We start from the raw sequence: 17874 nt of genomic DNA on the forward strand, positions 1-17874 counted from the left end.
AAATACAATTGTTCCAGGCTTGCATCAATGTGCTTTTCCACAGAGCACTATTTTGATGCACATAATCAGCAAGAAGATTTAATTGCTGTAGCCCAAAATTTCCATTGTGACTGTCAAACAACATGAAGAGTTTCAGAGGTATCATCCCGAGCAAATTTTCTGGTGGTTAGATAATTTGACAGCACTGAGTTCTCTGTCTTTTCTGAGTCCATCTAATTAAGATTTCATGCATAGCAAACAGAAGTTAAAGGAGATTCATAGTAAGAGAGAAAGAGAATTGTACTTCTGTGTTTACTGTACCTGCAGTAAGACAGTACCCCCTGGGATTGTGAGCTGTAAACAGTACTTAGGGGCATTCTCCCAGGAGAGCAGTTGAACATCTTCAATAGCACTGTAGGAAATGGAGTTTTCCATGTACCCAGTTGGCTGCAAGAAAACAAAGGAGAGTAAAAAAAAAAATGTTTACTTAGTCATTAGAAGTTTCACAATTTCAAAGTAAGAACAGCACTAGCAAAATTACTGTTGGTGTTGAAAATACCTGCAAAATATCTAATTGGAAAGCAAAATTCCTATACAGGCCATTCAACAGAGAGATTCATCCAGCCACCTTCATCCAACTCGTTCAAGTGTTAAGATCACTCACATAAAAACAAAACCAGGCCAAACCTAGTTGCCTGAAATACAAAAATGTCAAACTGCACTTGTTCTGGACCCAAAATCAATGGAACATAATTTCAAGTTGAACTGAGTTAAGAAGGGGTCTGGCCATGGACGTGCTATAAATGTGTGAAGAAGCATCTCAGTCACACAGACAGAACAGCAGTGTACTATATTAAGGCAGTTTCAGTCCACGCATTCTTCTTGTTCTCCCTGGCTGCAAGGTTGATCAAGCACATCATCAAAATCTAGACTGATATATTTGACAGTGCTTCTCGGGGCTCCAAAGATTCAGCCCTCAACTTTCAGCAAAAGCAGAGCAAAGCAACCAACCTACTCATCTCAGCCTACTCATCTTAAGTACGTTAAGTACTGGTTTCCTGCACAGACTGCTGATGCCCAGTTTAAAGTGAAAGTCACAATTAAAACATAAATAAGTAACTGTGCTTTGCAATTACATGTACAACATAAATTGACAGTAGCAAGGAAACAAACTTAAACATGAAACTCCTTATTAGTATCCCTAGTATCTGTAATTCTTAAGCATTACAGAAGTACAATTATCTCTGAGACAAGCTGAAATATAAATGTATATATGCAAGCACATGTAAAATTATGTCCTAAACATAAATAAATACACAGATACATAGCCATGTATCTATCGAGTATATGTACATACACCATACTTTATGTGAGTCTTCATGTTGTTTAAGTAATTTGAGTATTTAACAGAGGTGCTCAAAGATGTCATTTATTTCGCTTTGCTACAGTGTAAGCGAACTGATCAGTATTGCTATGGCAGAGAAACTATTTTCATACAAAAATGATTAATCCCACCACGTGGATAAACCCTTGGGTTGGCCATGTCTTGCAAGAGAATAGAGCTCATTACGTTTATGAATTATTTTCTCACTATTACTGGTTTACATATAACTTAAACTTCTCAAACTTACTCCCACTGCGCCCAATACGTAAGTTATTTTTAACTGACAGTCTTGAAATAAAGAAGGCAGGGGAGAAACCACATCTATTTCAGGGTCAAACAGGGCCAACTCTTAAAATCACAACACAGGATTCCTGGGGGCGAGTGTGAAATAAGCAAATTGCGTTTGGAATGTCTCTACTTCTAATTGGTACAACCTTCTTCCATAAGTTAAGTAGGTGGTGCATCTGGAAATCGTACTTTGAAGTTATACACTTCATACATGTTCATAAGGCCATGAACGTCATCTGCCAAAATGCAGTGATGGCCCTGTCATCCACCTTTGCTGCTACAAAAAGACAGTTGTCTTTTCCCCAAGAAAAACCCAGCAAGCCAGGGAATTGAACTTTAATATCTTTTTCAGTAATGTTTGTTGTGGCAGCATTCATTTTACACTAGCCCTCGCTGAAAACAATTTTCACTGTCTCTTTAACGAAAACCTTGTTATGCAGGAAGTATGATAAACTTCTGCTTATTCATTTACCCACAATATTGTTCTACACTAGTGACTGGAATCCCAGTGGCTTAACGCTGATACTGTACGTCATGAGTTGCCTACTGGAGAGTAATTATCTTGTTCTCACAGGAAGTCAAAGGCCCAAGATCCTTTGGTAATCAGCATTACAACACTCAGGGAAAAATATGAAAACAGCCAGCATAAAATCTAGTACGCTCAGGAGGCAAAGTTATCAAAAACGTGCTCTGAAAAACTGGAGAAGGGTGAAGTCCAGAACCAGCCGACACAAATATAAAATTAAATTAATCAAAGCAATTTAAATTTCTCTCTTAAGAAGGTGCTGACTGCCCTTTAATACCCTCCATTAACTTCAAAGAGGATTTGAAGAATTCTCACAGAATCTGTTCCCAAGAGAAGCCTCTCCTACACCTTAAACCATCCATTTAAACAGCATTAAAGACAACTGATCCAGTTCAATCACAGCTCTGTAGCCATACACAAGTGATTTCATCTCAGGAATAAACCTCTTCTCATAGAGCAGTCCTTTTCGTTAAGGAGAATGGAGGAACACAGAGTTCTGCAGTTTGCAAAGGATGGGAAGACTACCTAAACCATAACATGGAATTACACAGATGGCTAATCTCTCCAAATGAAAGCATTATGCCAATGAGGTAGTTTATATAGCACTCTCATGATCCCACTTCCATACCTTCTACCTAGTCATACCACACACAAAGCTTTATACAGTTGTTTGCTATCTTACTCAAAAAATGAATAGCCCAAATCTATTTCAATCTCTATATGCAACATATGCATTGTTTCTGTTTTCATTAAAAACACCATGTTCTAGGAAGTTAAATACTTTCAATTCTGAAAACACCAGCTATATAGGCAGCTTCACCTCTGTTTTGCAATCGAAAGAGTCTAAAGCAAAGTGATTTATGACTGGGTAGAGTTCCTTGAGACTGTGCTTATAGATGCTGTCAAACGCTGAAGACTGCACTCCCACATCAGGGCTGTGCAGAAATGCTCTGAAGAAGCACTGAAACAGAGCTGTCCTCGGACCCGAGGCTTCCCAGACCTCACAGGGCTAGGGTGCTCCTCGCAGGGACACCACGGCACACACGAGGTAAAGGTCAGCCCCACACAAAAGGACAACTTACTTAATCCCTGCACAGAGCGGTGTTCCCCCCGTTGTGTTTTCTCAAGACCAAGCACAGTTCAGCCATTTACAGGAAATGGCCTGAGGTAAAACCACAGCCTGAGTCACTGGTTCCTCTTAAAATACAGACTATTTTGACATTCAGGTATGCAAACGTCGATCACGGTGAATCACTGTGGTCGATAAATAAGCAGTGCAAGTGTTGCACGTTCTCATGTTCCAGCTGGTCTTGCTTACACACACCCCCAGAAACTGCATCCTCACCCCCAGGTCACTTCATGGGAAATTCAAATTGGAACAACATGAAAGACCAGAAAAGTGGATTCAGAGATTTGAAAATGCCTAAAATGAGACAGATCCTCGGTGGGTCACCGTGAAGCACCTGGCATCAATACTAGTCTTAAGCAGCATTCCCACCTCCATCCACCCACTTTGCCTCTTCCCGTACAAATATTTGTCTGGCTGTGGCGTCAGGCAGATCAGGGAACCCATCCAGCTTTTGCCAGACTACTTTTTAGCTCCTTCAGCCCCATTTCTAATGTGAAACAGAAACTAGTATGTTAACATAACTTAGGGGGCAGCCTATCACGGGGAAGGGAGTGAGCAGTGAGGACCTGAATATTTCAATCTAATTATTGGTATGAGACAGTCTACAGCTACAGCTTCTCGGAGCAGTAATACATCAAGTTCAGTTGAAAATGCCTTTATTTAAGAAAATAATAATTTTTATTTTTATAGCTGTCGTTTTTGAAAGGAGATTTATACTTCTTGGCAAAGTCTGAAATCTATCAAACGAAGCAAGATAATGCACTTTTCTCATTCACTCTACAAAATTAATCTTGACTTAGGAAACTTTGGCCAGAGAATCTACATATGTCAGCTTACAGATTTACAGTTACAGTTTTAACTTCTGGCTGTTTGCTGTTGAACATGTTCTGAAAAACTGTAAGAGACTCATAAATGAAAATGAAATTTATTACAACAAACAAAAACCCTAAGTCAAGGAAAGATTTTTCTCCTCACATTAGCCTTTAGCCTCATAACAGAACATGCAATTTCTCCATTGGGAAATCAGGTATGTTTTAACCTCAGTGAGAACTTTGTCTTTTTCCAGTTCCATAAAGATTTATTAATCATACAGCTTTGAAACAACTTTGTACCAGAATAGCCACACACCAAAACCTACTGTAAATCAAATCTATGGGGAATCCAGTGCTCCCAAAACTGGAAGAACATGTAGGCTCACGCATAAGGCTAGTTTTCTGTTAGCGTTTCTGGGAAAAGTCAGCAGCAGCAGACTACTCAATAATGCAAAAATCTGCCCACTTGTTTCCATGGGAAATTCTAAAAGGGAAAGAATAAACATGACGTCCATTGTTAATATGAGGCTTGTATGCACTTACTCATATAATAATGTACTAAATCTTCAGCTGCATATTTTCCAAAGAAAGCATCTAGAAAAGATGAATTCTACAAATAGAGATGGTTATTTGCATTATAACATATTTAGACTGACAACTCCCACCAACACAACAGCAATGAAGAATGATTTTCCCAATTAAATACTCCGGATGGTGGGGGGAAATGGGGCTATTCCAGACCCTTGCTCTTCCACTGTCAGGTGGTTATTTCTCTCTTGACTGCTCTTAAGAATGAGCCATGCTGCTGTAGCCCAGGATGATGAGCATACTCTATTACATATAAGTTCTCCATACCCAAATAAGATTGAGTCCTGCTGAGTAAAATGCAGGAAGACTTGATTGCTCTCAAAACTTTGATGGGGGTGGAGACTATTCAGTCGGCACACTGAAGGGTAATGGACTCTGAAACTGCTGAAAACAATGGATGATTTGAAATAAATCTCTGTTAGGAGACATCCATGGCTCCAGAGAACGCCCCTGCAAATGTAGCTATTTCAGATAAGAGCAATTAACATCTTTGTTCATTAACTATATAACCTATCAGAAGACATTTATCAAGTTAAGCAATTAGTAGTACTACGCCATAATATGCAGCGCAGTACAATTTGTCTCACTTTTGATATGGAAGAATTTACTGCCATGCTCACTTGTCATAATGACTTGAAAGAGTTTAAAGTCAATGTTAATCTCACAGAGATTAACGTGATAAGAAAACAGACAGAAAGACTAACAGCGGGGAGACACCCAACTCTGCCCCAAAGCTGCGCAAAGGAATTTCTGAGCTTCCTTGGAACAACATTCTCATCTAATCCATCACACTTCCCAGACCCCTGCCCTGCCCATCATCACTATTCCCTTCCCACTCCTCGATAAGTAGGAGGTTTCATGTGTTGGACCATAAGAAAAGACCTCACTTGCTCTGTGCATTGGGAGTTCTACATTGGGTGAAATGGGTGCTTAATCGAGGGACGCATGGGGAAGAGATCTCTCTGTGGGGCAAATCTAAATTATTTTTGCTTGGAGGTGCTTTGTTCCCAAATGTATCCAAGTTTGGTAGCGATGCTTGGTGGGGTTTTGTTTGGCTGGTTTTGGAGCTTTTTGATACATGGAAACAAATTTGGACACAGTGGCCCAATTCTTCAGTGAGGCTCTACCCATCCATCTCAGTTGAAGCCTAGGGTGTACTACTGCATAATTAATGATAGGAAAAAGAGGGAGGAGTTTTCCTACCACATTTATTTGTGTGTGGGTGACTGTGTGTATAAACATCCATGTGTGTATGTGTGTGTATAAATGTACACACACACACACACACCTGTCTTTCTTTGTAGCTACACAGAGACAAAAGGTAGTAGAAATACATCCCATATTTCTCTACACAAAAATACAGCGGCAACTGTCGTATGCTCAGTGCAAAGTAGCTCAACTTCAGTAAGTGACATGATTTAATTGAGAAAGGCCAGATCCTCTGCTGAGCTGATCATCCAAAAGACTTCAGTGGAACTTCACTGATTTATACCAGCTGGGAATCTAACTCAGAAATTCAACCAAATCTAGCTTTGTAGCAAAAATGTGCATAAATCTCTTTCTTTCCTCTAAATATTTAAGACAACTAAGACTGGAGGCTGTTGCATTAATTAACCTTACAAAACTGATAAAAATGTAAGAGCTGCCAGTAAGAAACAGATTACCCCAGACCGTGCAGAAAAGAAACCCTTCCAATCTGCAGTGAGGCTGAAGTATCAGTTCTGTGGAGCTATAGAAAATGGACAGGCCTAAACTGTTCATCAAAGAGCTGACAAGAAAAAACTGGTCTCAACATTAAGACATATGAGCTACAAAATCTGCAAAATCAGTGCAGCAGACACCAGCAGAGGGAAGAACTTCAAATTAATTGAGATCCAAAATAAGTTTAAAGCACAGAACAGAAGTTCATCATTAAGAAGAAGGGAAAATAAGGTCATATTATGGGATATGTACCATGACAGGAGAGTTAAATATGCAGGAAAAATTTACTATGTTAGCTGTAATGCATACAGATTTTTTTTTTTTAATGAGGAGATCCTTCTCTTTTACTGTCAAACCCAGCTGAAGGAGCACTTCTAAGTGTTCAGTTCATTTTAGCAAGTTATATTTAGCAAAATAACACATGTATCTTGAAGACCTTCTGAAGATGCCCATCATCAAGATGACCCTGTCTAAGAAGCCTGTAAGAAATCAACCCTTTCTCTCTGGTTAGCCTAGCATGACAAAGGGAACTCCACTGGGACTTCCAGTAGCACTGAACACGTAACTGGCTGCGGTGCTAGTGTCCAAAAAGCTCTCTCTGAGGTCAAGCCTAAGTAAGAAACCTTGTCTCCTGCTTTCAAACCTCTGCTAACAGGAATGAGAACATTCTGCAAGGTGCCCCTGCCCCACTGCAGAGCTAGAGGTTGACCACAACTTGCCACCGAGGTGGTGGCCAAATCCGCCAGATCGCCACCCACGGGCAGGACGGCTGCTCCCAGGCTGGTGATCGGGAGCAGGGAGGGAGGGAGACGGGTTTGACGCAACCTGCCAGACACAGCGAGACTTTCACAGACCCTGGCCCGACTCACCTGCCAGGCGGAGCGCCTCTGCTCAGAGCAGCAATTCTCCAAGCGTGCGCTGCAGCCTTAAACCCCTCCTAATGAACGTGGGGAACTTCAAGGGAAGAATTACTATCCCCCACTTACCAACCTAGAAGAAGAAAATCTCAGTTAAGGTTGTAGCTGCATCATGCTCTTGATCATGCTTTAGGTGACATGAGAAGCCTGAGAGATGTGGGAAAAGAGCTCAGACTTCCTGAATCCAACTATGTGAATCAGTTCCAAACACATCCTCCTCCTCCCCTGAAACTGCATAACCCATTCTTAAGAAGGACCATTCCTTAGCAGGGTTCATGTTCTCCATCCCTTTGCATTTATCACTGCACTCCACGACATCCCTCCTAGGGAGGAAATACTCAATAACCTTGATGAGACAGGTAGGTCACCTATCAGCCCTCCTTGAAATTACTTCAGGAAGGAAGGGACGCCACCAGCCAAAATACAGCAGGTACACACCTTCTCACAGAAGCAACAATATGCATACAAGAGTAGCAGGGACTTACTGCAGAGGACTACACACACACGTACTTCTGTAAAACAACTGTTACGAGGAATACTGGAAAATCCCTAACTTTTGGCCAGAACATGAAACACCTAGTGACTGCTAAACAGATCTTTGCTAAGTCACCATAGCGACGATGATGTGACAGAAAACAAAACCGCATCCACAAACCGTTCTTGAGTCAAGGCTGCTCTCTATTTTCAATTCTCTTTCAATAAATCAGCCATGTGGCACGCCATGAAATGTATCAAATGCCGATAAACCAGAGAGAGGAGAAAGGGCTGGGTGGAAGGATTTCAGTCCAAGCCAGACACAATGTACGCTATACTAAAATGCCACCCTTTAATGACTATTTTAACCAGAGGCAGCCCTGAGAGCTGGAAATGAAAGATCATCAGCTGAGTTCAAATACAAACTTGGCACCTGGAAAATAATCAGTCTGTTAAATAACTGGAAACGTGGCCAAACTGACATGTACTACAAACAGGAGATCTCTGTTTGGTTGTGTTTTTTGAAATTGGTTTAGGTAATTGCAATAGCATGTTTCTGTTGCATATTGTCCTTGCACTTACTCTGGTTTTTACTTCTGGTTTACTGATCTTCAAAGGCCTGCCATTCATTATCTCTAGTAGGTCAACAAGAGGTGAAGAAGGAAACCGCAACTGTTATCAGTAGGGTCAGATCCGCTTTGCAAGGATCTGCACCTCCCATGGAAAATTTTAGGGCTTTCCAAACTGAAAAGGCTGAAGACAGCTGCAAGGGAAGCAGTACATTCACCTCTGTCACCTATACATATGAAGTCTAACCTGAAAGGTGATCCAAGTATAAAATACCAAATTGTTAAGAAGCTGAGCTATCCAGGATCCCATGTCTCATTAGAAATACAGAATTTGACTCATGGACTCCGCAATCCTGAGAGTTCTCACCACCTTCTTAATGTGCATCCCAGCTCATTTCTTACTACAATTTATTTACAAGATCTAGAAATTAAATTGTTGCAAAACTAAACACAGCATAAATATGCTATATATTAAGTTCTTGTTCTTCACTCAGACAAGCATTCTCCAAAACTACTTATCATGTCCATGTCTTTTACATGTAGAGCCGTGAAACCCTTGGACACTGCAATAGACAAATGGTTTCCATTAACAATTTTTTCCTTTTCTTTTTAATGCACTTTTAACCCTGCAGTTCCCAGGACACCACATCCAATCTCAATCTGATAAACAAGTACAGGACAGGGAGTGCAGTAACCCAACTACACTTCTGAATTCCCAACAGGGAATGCCCTGTGCTGATCTTTTTTGGAGAAAAGATGAACAAGTCTGGAGTTCTGTCATGGTTTAACCCCAGCCAGCAACTAAGCACCACGCAGCTGCTCACTTAGCAAAATATTAATATAGCTCTCTGCTGTACATTAGATAAGAGAAAGGACATGTAGCAGAGCCTTCAAAAAAGCTGTAGATATTCTGTTAATGATAGTCTCACTAAACTCTCACTGTTAGTAGGCAAAAAAACCCAGAGACCTCCTGAGGATGAGTCACAGCCACTTGGAATCACCTTCTGCTACAGGAGGAGGTGGGAAAACACGGTTCAAGTGCCAGCGTTTTGTTTCACATGTCCTACCTTCAACAATAATTTGGACAGTTCTACATAATTTTAAGTGAGATCCAGCTCTCGTGTCTGCAGCAGTGATTTCCTCTTGATTTGGTGTCTCTCTCAGCGTTACAGAATGACACTCTGACACTAACGGAAAGTGTCCTTTTCTTCTTTTCTTCAGCAGGAAGTCTTCTGCAAAATTGTGCTTGCAGACTCCTGGTCCCACCCATAACCTCCTCCACTGTTGGTCTTCCTCATTGTTTAATGACTGACTGACTGTTTGTACTGAAAGGGAGTGTTGCTATTTAAATAGAGGGTAACTGAAATATGTGCGATACCTCCATGGAAGGGAGATGGTGAGGGAATGGAGAAGGAGAGGGCAACTGCAGTGAAATATCAGAGTAAATATTTGAGAAAAGTGTCAGTTGACTGGTAAGTGCACAATGGAGAGGACACAGAGCACCAGTTAGAACCTAAATTACCTTCATGAGCTCCCTCTTACTATGCAAAAGGATACAATGAAGTATTTAAAGCGACACTTCCTCTTTTGTTTAAAAAAAATGAATTAAATATTTAGCTAAAATCATAAAGGTATTGTGCTCACAGAGAATGAAGTGGTATGAAACTGGCATACCCAACTACAGCTAGCAAACTTTTAGTTTCAATACAACATTTATTAGCCTAGCAAGTTATTTTTCAAGATAGCTAAATAAGAGTGCCTAAGGTGAAGCATGGGTACCTGCTTACAAAGGATCTTGTTACCATCACCTCAACAGACACACTTTGAAAAGCAAAACAAAGGGCAACCCTACAACCAGGCACTGTGAAACTGGCAAACCCTTTTATCTGGGTGGTTCCTGAAAGGCTGAAGAAGAATTCCAAGGAATTGTAATAGTCCCCCCAGGGATAGCAATGCATGTGGCTCCAGAGAGATGCATTTCCAGAGAAGCCTTGTTTATCAGACACTAATGCATCGCACACTGCTCTCTCACACTGTTTTTTTGAAAACTAAACCACCTTAGTCCTCCAATAACATCTTCTGTTCCAACTGGATGATTCAGCCCTCAACAAGACACACTCGCTTATCTCCTCTGTATCCTCTGATAGAGGGCTCACACATGGGCAAAGAAACAGAAGTACATGCCCCCCTGCCTAGTGTTTGAAGAGACCAGGCAGGGGCTCACACAACACAACACACCAGACCATGCCGATGCATCTCTCAGTGATGCAATTCTGGAAGAAAACAGCTGCTTACCCACCCAGCAGCTAGTGATGCACACCTGAAGGTGAGAAGCTACACAAGTGTTTCCCAGGCTGCAGGAAAATCAGATGCCTTTCTGGATTTCCTCTGCTTATTTATTTGGCCTTACGTACATTCTCAGACCATAAAGATGGCCACAATGCTACTGCTTAAAGGGAAAAATTATCTAGCACACTACCCATCAACACAAAAATTGCTTATACAATATCACTTGAGAGTTATATGTTCAGTGAAAAAACATCCTCCTAACAAAGCAGCTTTGCCTGCTAGACTAGGTTGACTCCCCCTCTCCTTTCCAGTTTCATATAAAAATCTGCTTTAAAATAATTCCAGCCTTTTAGACAAGCTAGACCTTCAGGTTGTGGCAGCACAATGGCTGCAGGTTTCACTCCCACCCTTGGCAATTACGTTCGGGTTTTCAAGCTCAATTACACTGTCAAGCCAGCTTTCCTGTGCATAATTCTGCAGCAACATCCTTGCCCTCTGTCAAGATTATTTTATTAATTTATTTACTGTCTCTAAAGGAAATAGCTGTTTTCTATAAAACCTCAAATATTGCAAACACAACTTTGTAGACTGAGTTTTCCACTCAGGGAGGAAAGGGTGAGAGAAGCATACCATTTCAGAGCTTTGACCTCAACAACCAGTTACTACTATTAGTCCAAGAAATTTCTGCCAAGGAAATCTGAATGGTCTTCAGTGAATTGTTTGCCCAAAGTTAAGCTAACCACAGATTTTCCAACAGAAACCTATCAGAAAGCCAATACTACCAAAGTACGTTAATATTTAATGATAAATCAGAATCCAAATCACCATGGCCTTATAACTACCACTGAGTGTTAATGACATGGACTCCAAACATGGATGAAAACATGAGTTGCTTCCCTTCTATGGCATTTTGGGTTTAGCAGAATACAAAAGCTTCCAATAGACATATTTTTGAACTCTATACCTGAATCCACATCATGGGTTTGCCCACTTCTGCGTGCATCAGCTTTACCCAAAGCAGGAACAGAAAAAAGGATAACCGTTCCTGCCCTCCTGTATGTAACCAAAAATCCACAAATACCACCATGTCAGTGTATGATACCACCGCTGCACAGCCCACAGTTGTAACGGTGACTGAGGAAACGTCCTGCCCCCTCTAATTCACAAGTCAGGCTCCCTCCAGTGAAGGGCAGCTCTGCGTTACACACCGATCCTGCAGAGGTCAATGACACAACACGACAGCCCTGAAGTACAACCGGCCACGCGCACTGAACAGCGCACGGCTTTGTTTCTCTTCTTTCAGTTTCTTAACATTGTATTTGATAAACTCAACTCTCACTAAACATGGCTGAACAAAAGGTATATATGAACTCACTGTTAATACCAGCTTTCTTCCTTCTAATGGCTTTGACTACTTGTTAGTACAGCATTAACAGAATCTCATGGTGCTGTTATGTTTACAACGACAGAGAAAAATCTGGCTCATCAGGAAAACAACCAGAGCAGAATTAGTAGGAAGGGTTGAGTATCAAGAATATAACAGCTTCATTTTCCAACTGACATCTTCCCAGATAACGTTTAAAGAAGACTGCTTAATATAGGGATTGTTTATCAATCATTTCCCAAGAGACAAAGGAACAGGTTAAATATAAAGCATCTTAAAATAAGGCACAGCATCCATGTTAACCTCTGAAAAAGGCCCAAGTGATCAGCAAGCTTCAACTAGATGAAATCAAGGCGTTTTAGGGAAGTAGTATTATTGGAAAGGAAATCTAAAGCTTGCATAATAAAGTAACCTCTGCCTTTTTCTCTAGCTTGCATCCTGCTGAGAAAGACCTTTTTGCTTTCTGTTTCTGAAAATTATATAATTTAAAAATACGTATCTTTGAATTCCAAATCAGATTCTGTTCTTGTTTCCTTGCAACAAATTACCAGCTCTTACTGGAAATGAATAAAACAGAAACCAAAACCAAATTCAACACTGTAAACACTGTAGCAGATTATTTCCAAATACTCCAATGTTTTGCAAGATTTCGGATCACTAAGCCCAACTGGAAATTCACAGAACAACCGAAAAATATGCTTCTCTGCTTCAGATTTAAGTTCAGAACTTTAACCTCAAATCATTTTCTTTGCAAAATAAAAAAATCAGACTCAGATCCAAAGTACTGATATAAAGCTGCAGTTTGACCCACATCCTAACACCTCCACAGCCAATCCTAATAATTTTCTGCCAATACCTCTCCCAAAGTACAGATCAAAGGCATTACTGTACATTGAGAGCCATTCCTGTGATGCAAGGATTAGGCATGAAGAAAGAGCGTCATATTTTCAAAGGTGCAACTGCCTATAAGCGTATCTTGTGCGTATCAGAGCATTACGAGCTCAGCCACAAACACCAGTGCTAGACAAACCACACCTCTGAATTTCTTGTTGTCTCCCATTTTCTTTTTTATCTCATCTACGCACACCATCTCTACACACCCAGTTACAAGGAAGATATACCTAGTCATCAGTCTCTCTATGCTTTTATTTTTATTAATATTTTCATTAGTATTTTCAGTTGCTTTCCAGTATATCATTCATTTGGGAGGTTATTATACAGAGCTGGAAACACAATGTTCCAGCCTGCTGCTGTGACCCCTGCAAGAGGCAGCGATGCAGCAGTAATGCCTCAATGGCAGCAGATGTACTGTAGATGTCACTGAATTCTAACAGCACTTCTTAAACCACAGCCTGCACATCTAATCCCAGCAGTAATCTAGTATTAGATTAAATATATTGTTGTTAGCCTAGAAGTATTATACCCGACTCTAAATATACAGCTGCAGATGCACACAAGATTCAAGAACATTGCATAGAGAGTACTGTCTTCAGGATGAATACAAGCCTTGGTACTTTCAAGAACAAAGGCTGCATCACAAAGCACCAAATTAGTTATTTCAGTGGCCACGCTACGCTTTACTCATGTGAAGAAAGTGAGGCATAACTCTGTCCTTCAGTAACTAAGCAGCTTGAGCAAGTCATGAGGAAAACTGCTGTTGCACTTCATTTAGAAGTTCAGATCCTGCAGACGCATTTTGAGACAAGCAACCAGTGGTTGCAACAAACCTTCATCACAGGAGTAAAGAACTGAGAATAAACCCCTAAACTGGTCATCTATTCCCTCACACTTTCATGAACACAATGAAAAGCTAGTGAACTGCAAATTACAAGTCAATGCAAAACTCACTGGATGAGGTTTTGAAGACGTCAGACTAGACAATCACAATGTTTCTTCTCAGGCGTTAAAAACTACGGTCCTTGACTAATGCTGCACCCATTCTGTTTTCCTAGCAGGAAAAAAATCATACTAGGACAAAGAAGAATGGCAACTGTATTGTCCTTCCTGAGAACTAAGTACCACAGGCTCTCAACACTGCCACGACAAATACACAGAGCTATTGACAAGGCACGTTATGAGAACTGTCCATCAGCCTTACCAGACACAAAAGGATAAATAGCCATGTCAGACCATTAAAATGTTGGATGACAAGAGCTGAAGATAACACTTCTACTGCCAAAAAAATGGTGTTTAAGGCATACGCACAGAAAAAAAATCATACATTTCACTAGTCGCTGCAGGATGACTGCTACCCTTGACTTTGTTGGTCCTCTTAACAGCACTCAAACCTGTTCTGAGTATCCTGATGCAGTTCACAGTTGCTGAAGGTCTAGGGAAAAAAGAAAATCCACAGTGACTGAAGCTTTATGGAATTTATTTTTTCTCTAAGAATCTACATCACACAATTGCTCTCTACAATACCTAATTAAAATGCCTTTGAAATGACAATTCTACACGAATCTTGGATGCAAGCTATCAGGCCATTCCCAGAGATGACTCCAGCTGCTACCCAAGTCACGCACAGATGATCAGCAGTTTCTACACCATTATACTTAAGTTTGGACTCCTTGAGATCTTAGTCGTCTCATGAACCATTTTAATCAATTAATGACATTCATTAATATGCACTGACACTATTTGGAGGCAGAAATCAGCAGCTCAACCATCAGCACAGCTTAAAAAAGGCTGAGACTGAACCAGGCTGAGGATGGAGATGACTCAGGTGATGCTCTATGTGACTAATCAGAGGCTGACACTTTTGTCTTGAGCTGTAACCAAGTCTAATGCTCTCCACAAAGGAAAGCATCAAAGGTATGAATTCAGACTACAGACAGAATTCAAGAGGCTAAAAGATTTCCCTCTGAGTTATGTAAATACAAAAGTAGAGTAAATCTAGTATAGCCACATGCAACTGCATTATGGAAAATAAGAAGTACACACTCTTGTGTCTTCCTTTTTCTCCTGAATGGCCCCAAAATGCTCTAGGGATATCATTTAAACCCTACAGGAAACCTGATAATTTAATAAGATGACATGAGTCTTCATCCTCCCAATTCCCAGGGGCAATCAAATCAAACCCAGGAAAATCCAGCCCCCAGGGAATCAGATGCTAAGACTCAGAATCAGGTGCCCTGGTATCTGTACTGTGTTGCAGTCCATTTCACCAGGCCGCCAGAACCAAGCCCAGCCAGATCACTGCCCAGGAAAAAGACATTCACGTGGCAAAAGCTGCACTTCTCATCTAACTTGCTCAGCTGGCCAGGCTCATGCACACCCTGCTAACATCCAGTTCTACCCAGGCACAGATTCCTCTGTGCTCATGTTTGATCCTAACAGAAAGAACTTACAGAATGCAGGATCTCAAAGTTTTGAGATCAAGTGGGGTTTAGCAGAATTTAAACTGGGGTTTACAGAATTGGCAAACGGCAGCAGTAGTAGAAGTCATCTCTCACAGTGTTAACGGGAGTCCTGCCCTCTCCCTAGAACCCAGATCCACTGGAGTGCCCGAGACAAAACTAACTCCATGCTAAAAAAGTCTGTACTTTATAAAATTCTTAGAAATACCCTAGGAAATATTACAGGGTTTTCTTATAAGTTTTTTGTGAAATTTTTGTGTTGTTGGGTTTTGGTTTGTTTTGGGGTTTTTAATATTAATTCGTGCTGTATAATGCGCCAGGGGCCCAAAGCTAACGGCTATCACAGCTGAGGACACACAGTCACTCTGCTGCTTTCACCAAGATTCTGCATTTCACAAAATACAAAACCTTACCAAGTGAACCTGTCAGTTTTTACAAGTCTCTTCTTTCACTACATTTATCTGAAATAGTATTTAGAGATTAATTTAGCACCACTCATCATAAATGGTAAAAGCAGAGACTGCAAAAAAGCACAAAACCCCCAATCGAATAAAAAAATTTGCCATGTTGTTCTTTTTTCTAGCAACATACATCTCCAGCTAACAGAACAGTAAATTTGCAAATCCAGTGGGACCGATCAGAAATTGTGCCTTCTCAGATGTTGGCAGGAATTCACCAAAAACATGCAACAGTATCTTTTCTATCAGAAGAAGGTAATCTAGGACAACTTTGTACAGCCACTATTCAAATATAAGCCTTAAATTCCTGAACAGGGCAAGAACACTGAAAAACTGAAACCACTGATCTGGCAAATGTATGGCAGGTCTTCAGGTCTTTTGTGCTCTCATTCTACAACGCTGCACTTCATAACTTGTGCATAACTCATTCACAGAAAACGGAAGAGTAAAACCACCATATGGTGACAAGGAGCAGAATTAAAAGTAGTCCCTTGCTAGATGTTTTAATCCTCTTCTGTTAAAACAGTGTGTTTGTATTATGCTAAAAAACGAACTATGTGTCTACAGAATCAGGCTCCCTTTCCAATTATGAGCTAATTAATTCAATACTGCAAAACAGAAAACCCGAGACATCTTTCCTGCTCCCCTCAACTTCTTTATAAATTATTTTCAAAGAGCAAATGAGATTTCTCATTCCAGTTGTATTCCAATGTGATCAAGACTTACTCCTTCCAGCTCAGAACCTGCAACACTCTTTCATTTTAGGGACTATTAGAAATAAAAGGATGCCAATATTTTATCTGGCAGTCAAGCAAGCCTTTGAAGTTTGATGTCTACAATGTCAAAAGACAAGTAACTACAGAACTTAATTTCTGCAGATGAACAACTGTTTAAAAATCAGCAAGGAAAATTTCAGCAACACCCAGTCAGGATCTGGGCTCTCTGAACATATTCCAGTAAACGCTTCCACTTCTAACCAGAATGTGCCTGTACACAAGGGTATAAGTTTTAGATAGTGACCTTAAAATACACACAGGGGAAGTTTAACATCCACTCTCCACATGCTTAAATAGAATAGGGAAAAAAGCACAGCATACTTTTCAGATTTCACTGTACATTTTTGGACAGTCTTTCTGAATGCTCGCTTCTTAAGCTCGGGTTTGCTGTGCTTGGCAGTCACTTTTGTGTCTTTTGCAACACTGCGCACACACAAATGGCCTGTGGTTTCATGCTTTGCTTCCCATTTAAAACTAACACTTAAACAGTAGCTTTATTTTTGTTAAATAAAAGCTTTTTTTTTTTTTTCTGAATTCTGACATCTATTTCTCTTTTTCAACATGAAAGGGAAATTATTTTTTACAACTGACACCAATCATTCTTAGGAGTAGTATTTTGTCTTTACCACTGTGATTCACTAACTCTCATTCATGTTATTCCCCAACTTTTTGTGCTGTGTTCCACAAAAACAACGACAGTCGGTAGCACAATGTTGATTTTTGGACAGTAAGCTCTGATGACACATATATTTTGGTTCTGAGACCCCGAACTGCAAAGAAAAAAGCTTAGGTAAAGAATACATAACACAAGAAGAACCACTTTTTCACAAATGCTTATGTTGAGGGGAAAAAAAAAAGGAGTCAGATAATTAAGTTCGACAATTTCTATATATGGCTGCAATCCATCTCCTCCTGAAGGGAAGGTGGACTTTTTTCACTATCCAGTCAGCAGCAGACGAAGCCTGTACATTTAACAGCCTGGTTCGGGACAAGAGACGCCTCATGTTTCCTTTAGGGTGTTAGGAGGAGCTGGCTCTGTGCTCTCAGCTTTTGACTCCCGCAGCAAGCTCCGGCGCCAGCGAGCCCCCCGGCCGCCAGGTACCCCCGCACGTTACAGCCGAAACAGCCTCAGCGACAGGCAGACAACGCCGTCCAGAGGGAGAAGTCCCATCCATTTTACACACCCAAGTCTCCGCATTCCAGCAATACCGGCTCCTCGCGCCAACAGAGCAGCCAAGGGTGGA

General features: G+C 40.7%; 1 protein-coding gene across 1 annotated transcript in view; it reads right to left on the reverse strand.

Moving 5' to 3' along the window:
* The window catches only part of CMIP (c-Maf inducing protein), a 138137-nt gene that overhangs the window by 64507 nt on the left and 55756 nt on the right, over positions 1–17874 (reverse strand). The window contains exon 2 of the mRNA XM_069793377.1: positions 301–426. Within this exon, the coding sequence (XP_069649478.1) occupies positions 301–426 (126 nt within the window). The remainder of the gene's footprint in view (positions 1–300; positions 427–17874) is intronic.

This window comes from Haliaeetus albicilla, chromosome 10, assembly GCF_947461875.1.
Source record: "Haliaeetus albicilla chromosome 10, bHalAlb1.1, whole genome shotgun sequence".
NCBI classification, from domain to species: domain Eukaryota; kingdom Metazoa; phylum Chordata; class Aves; order Accipitriformes; family Accipitridae; genus Haliaeetus; species Haliaeetus albicilla.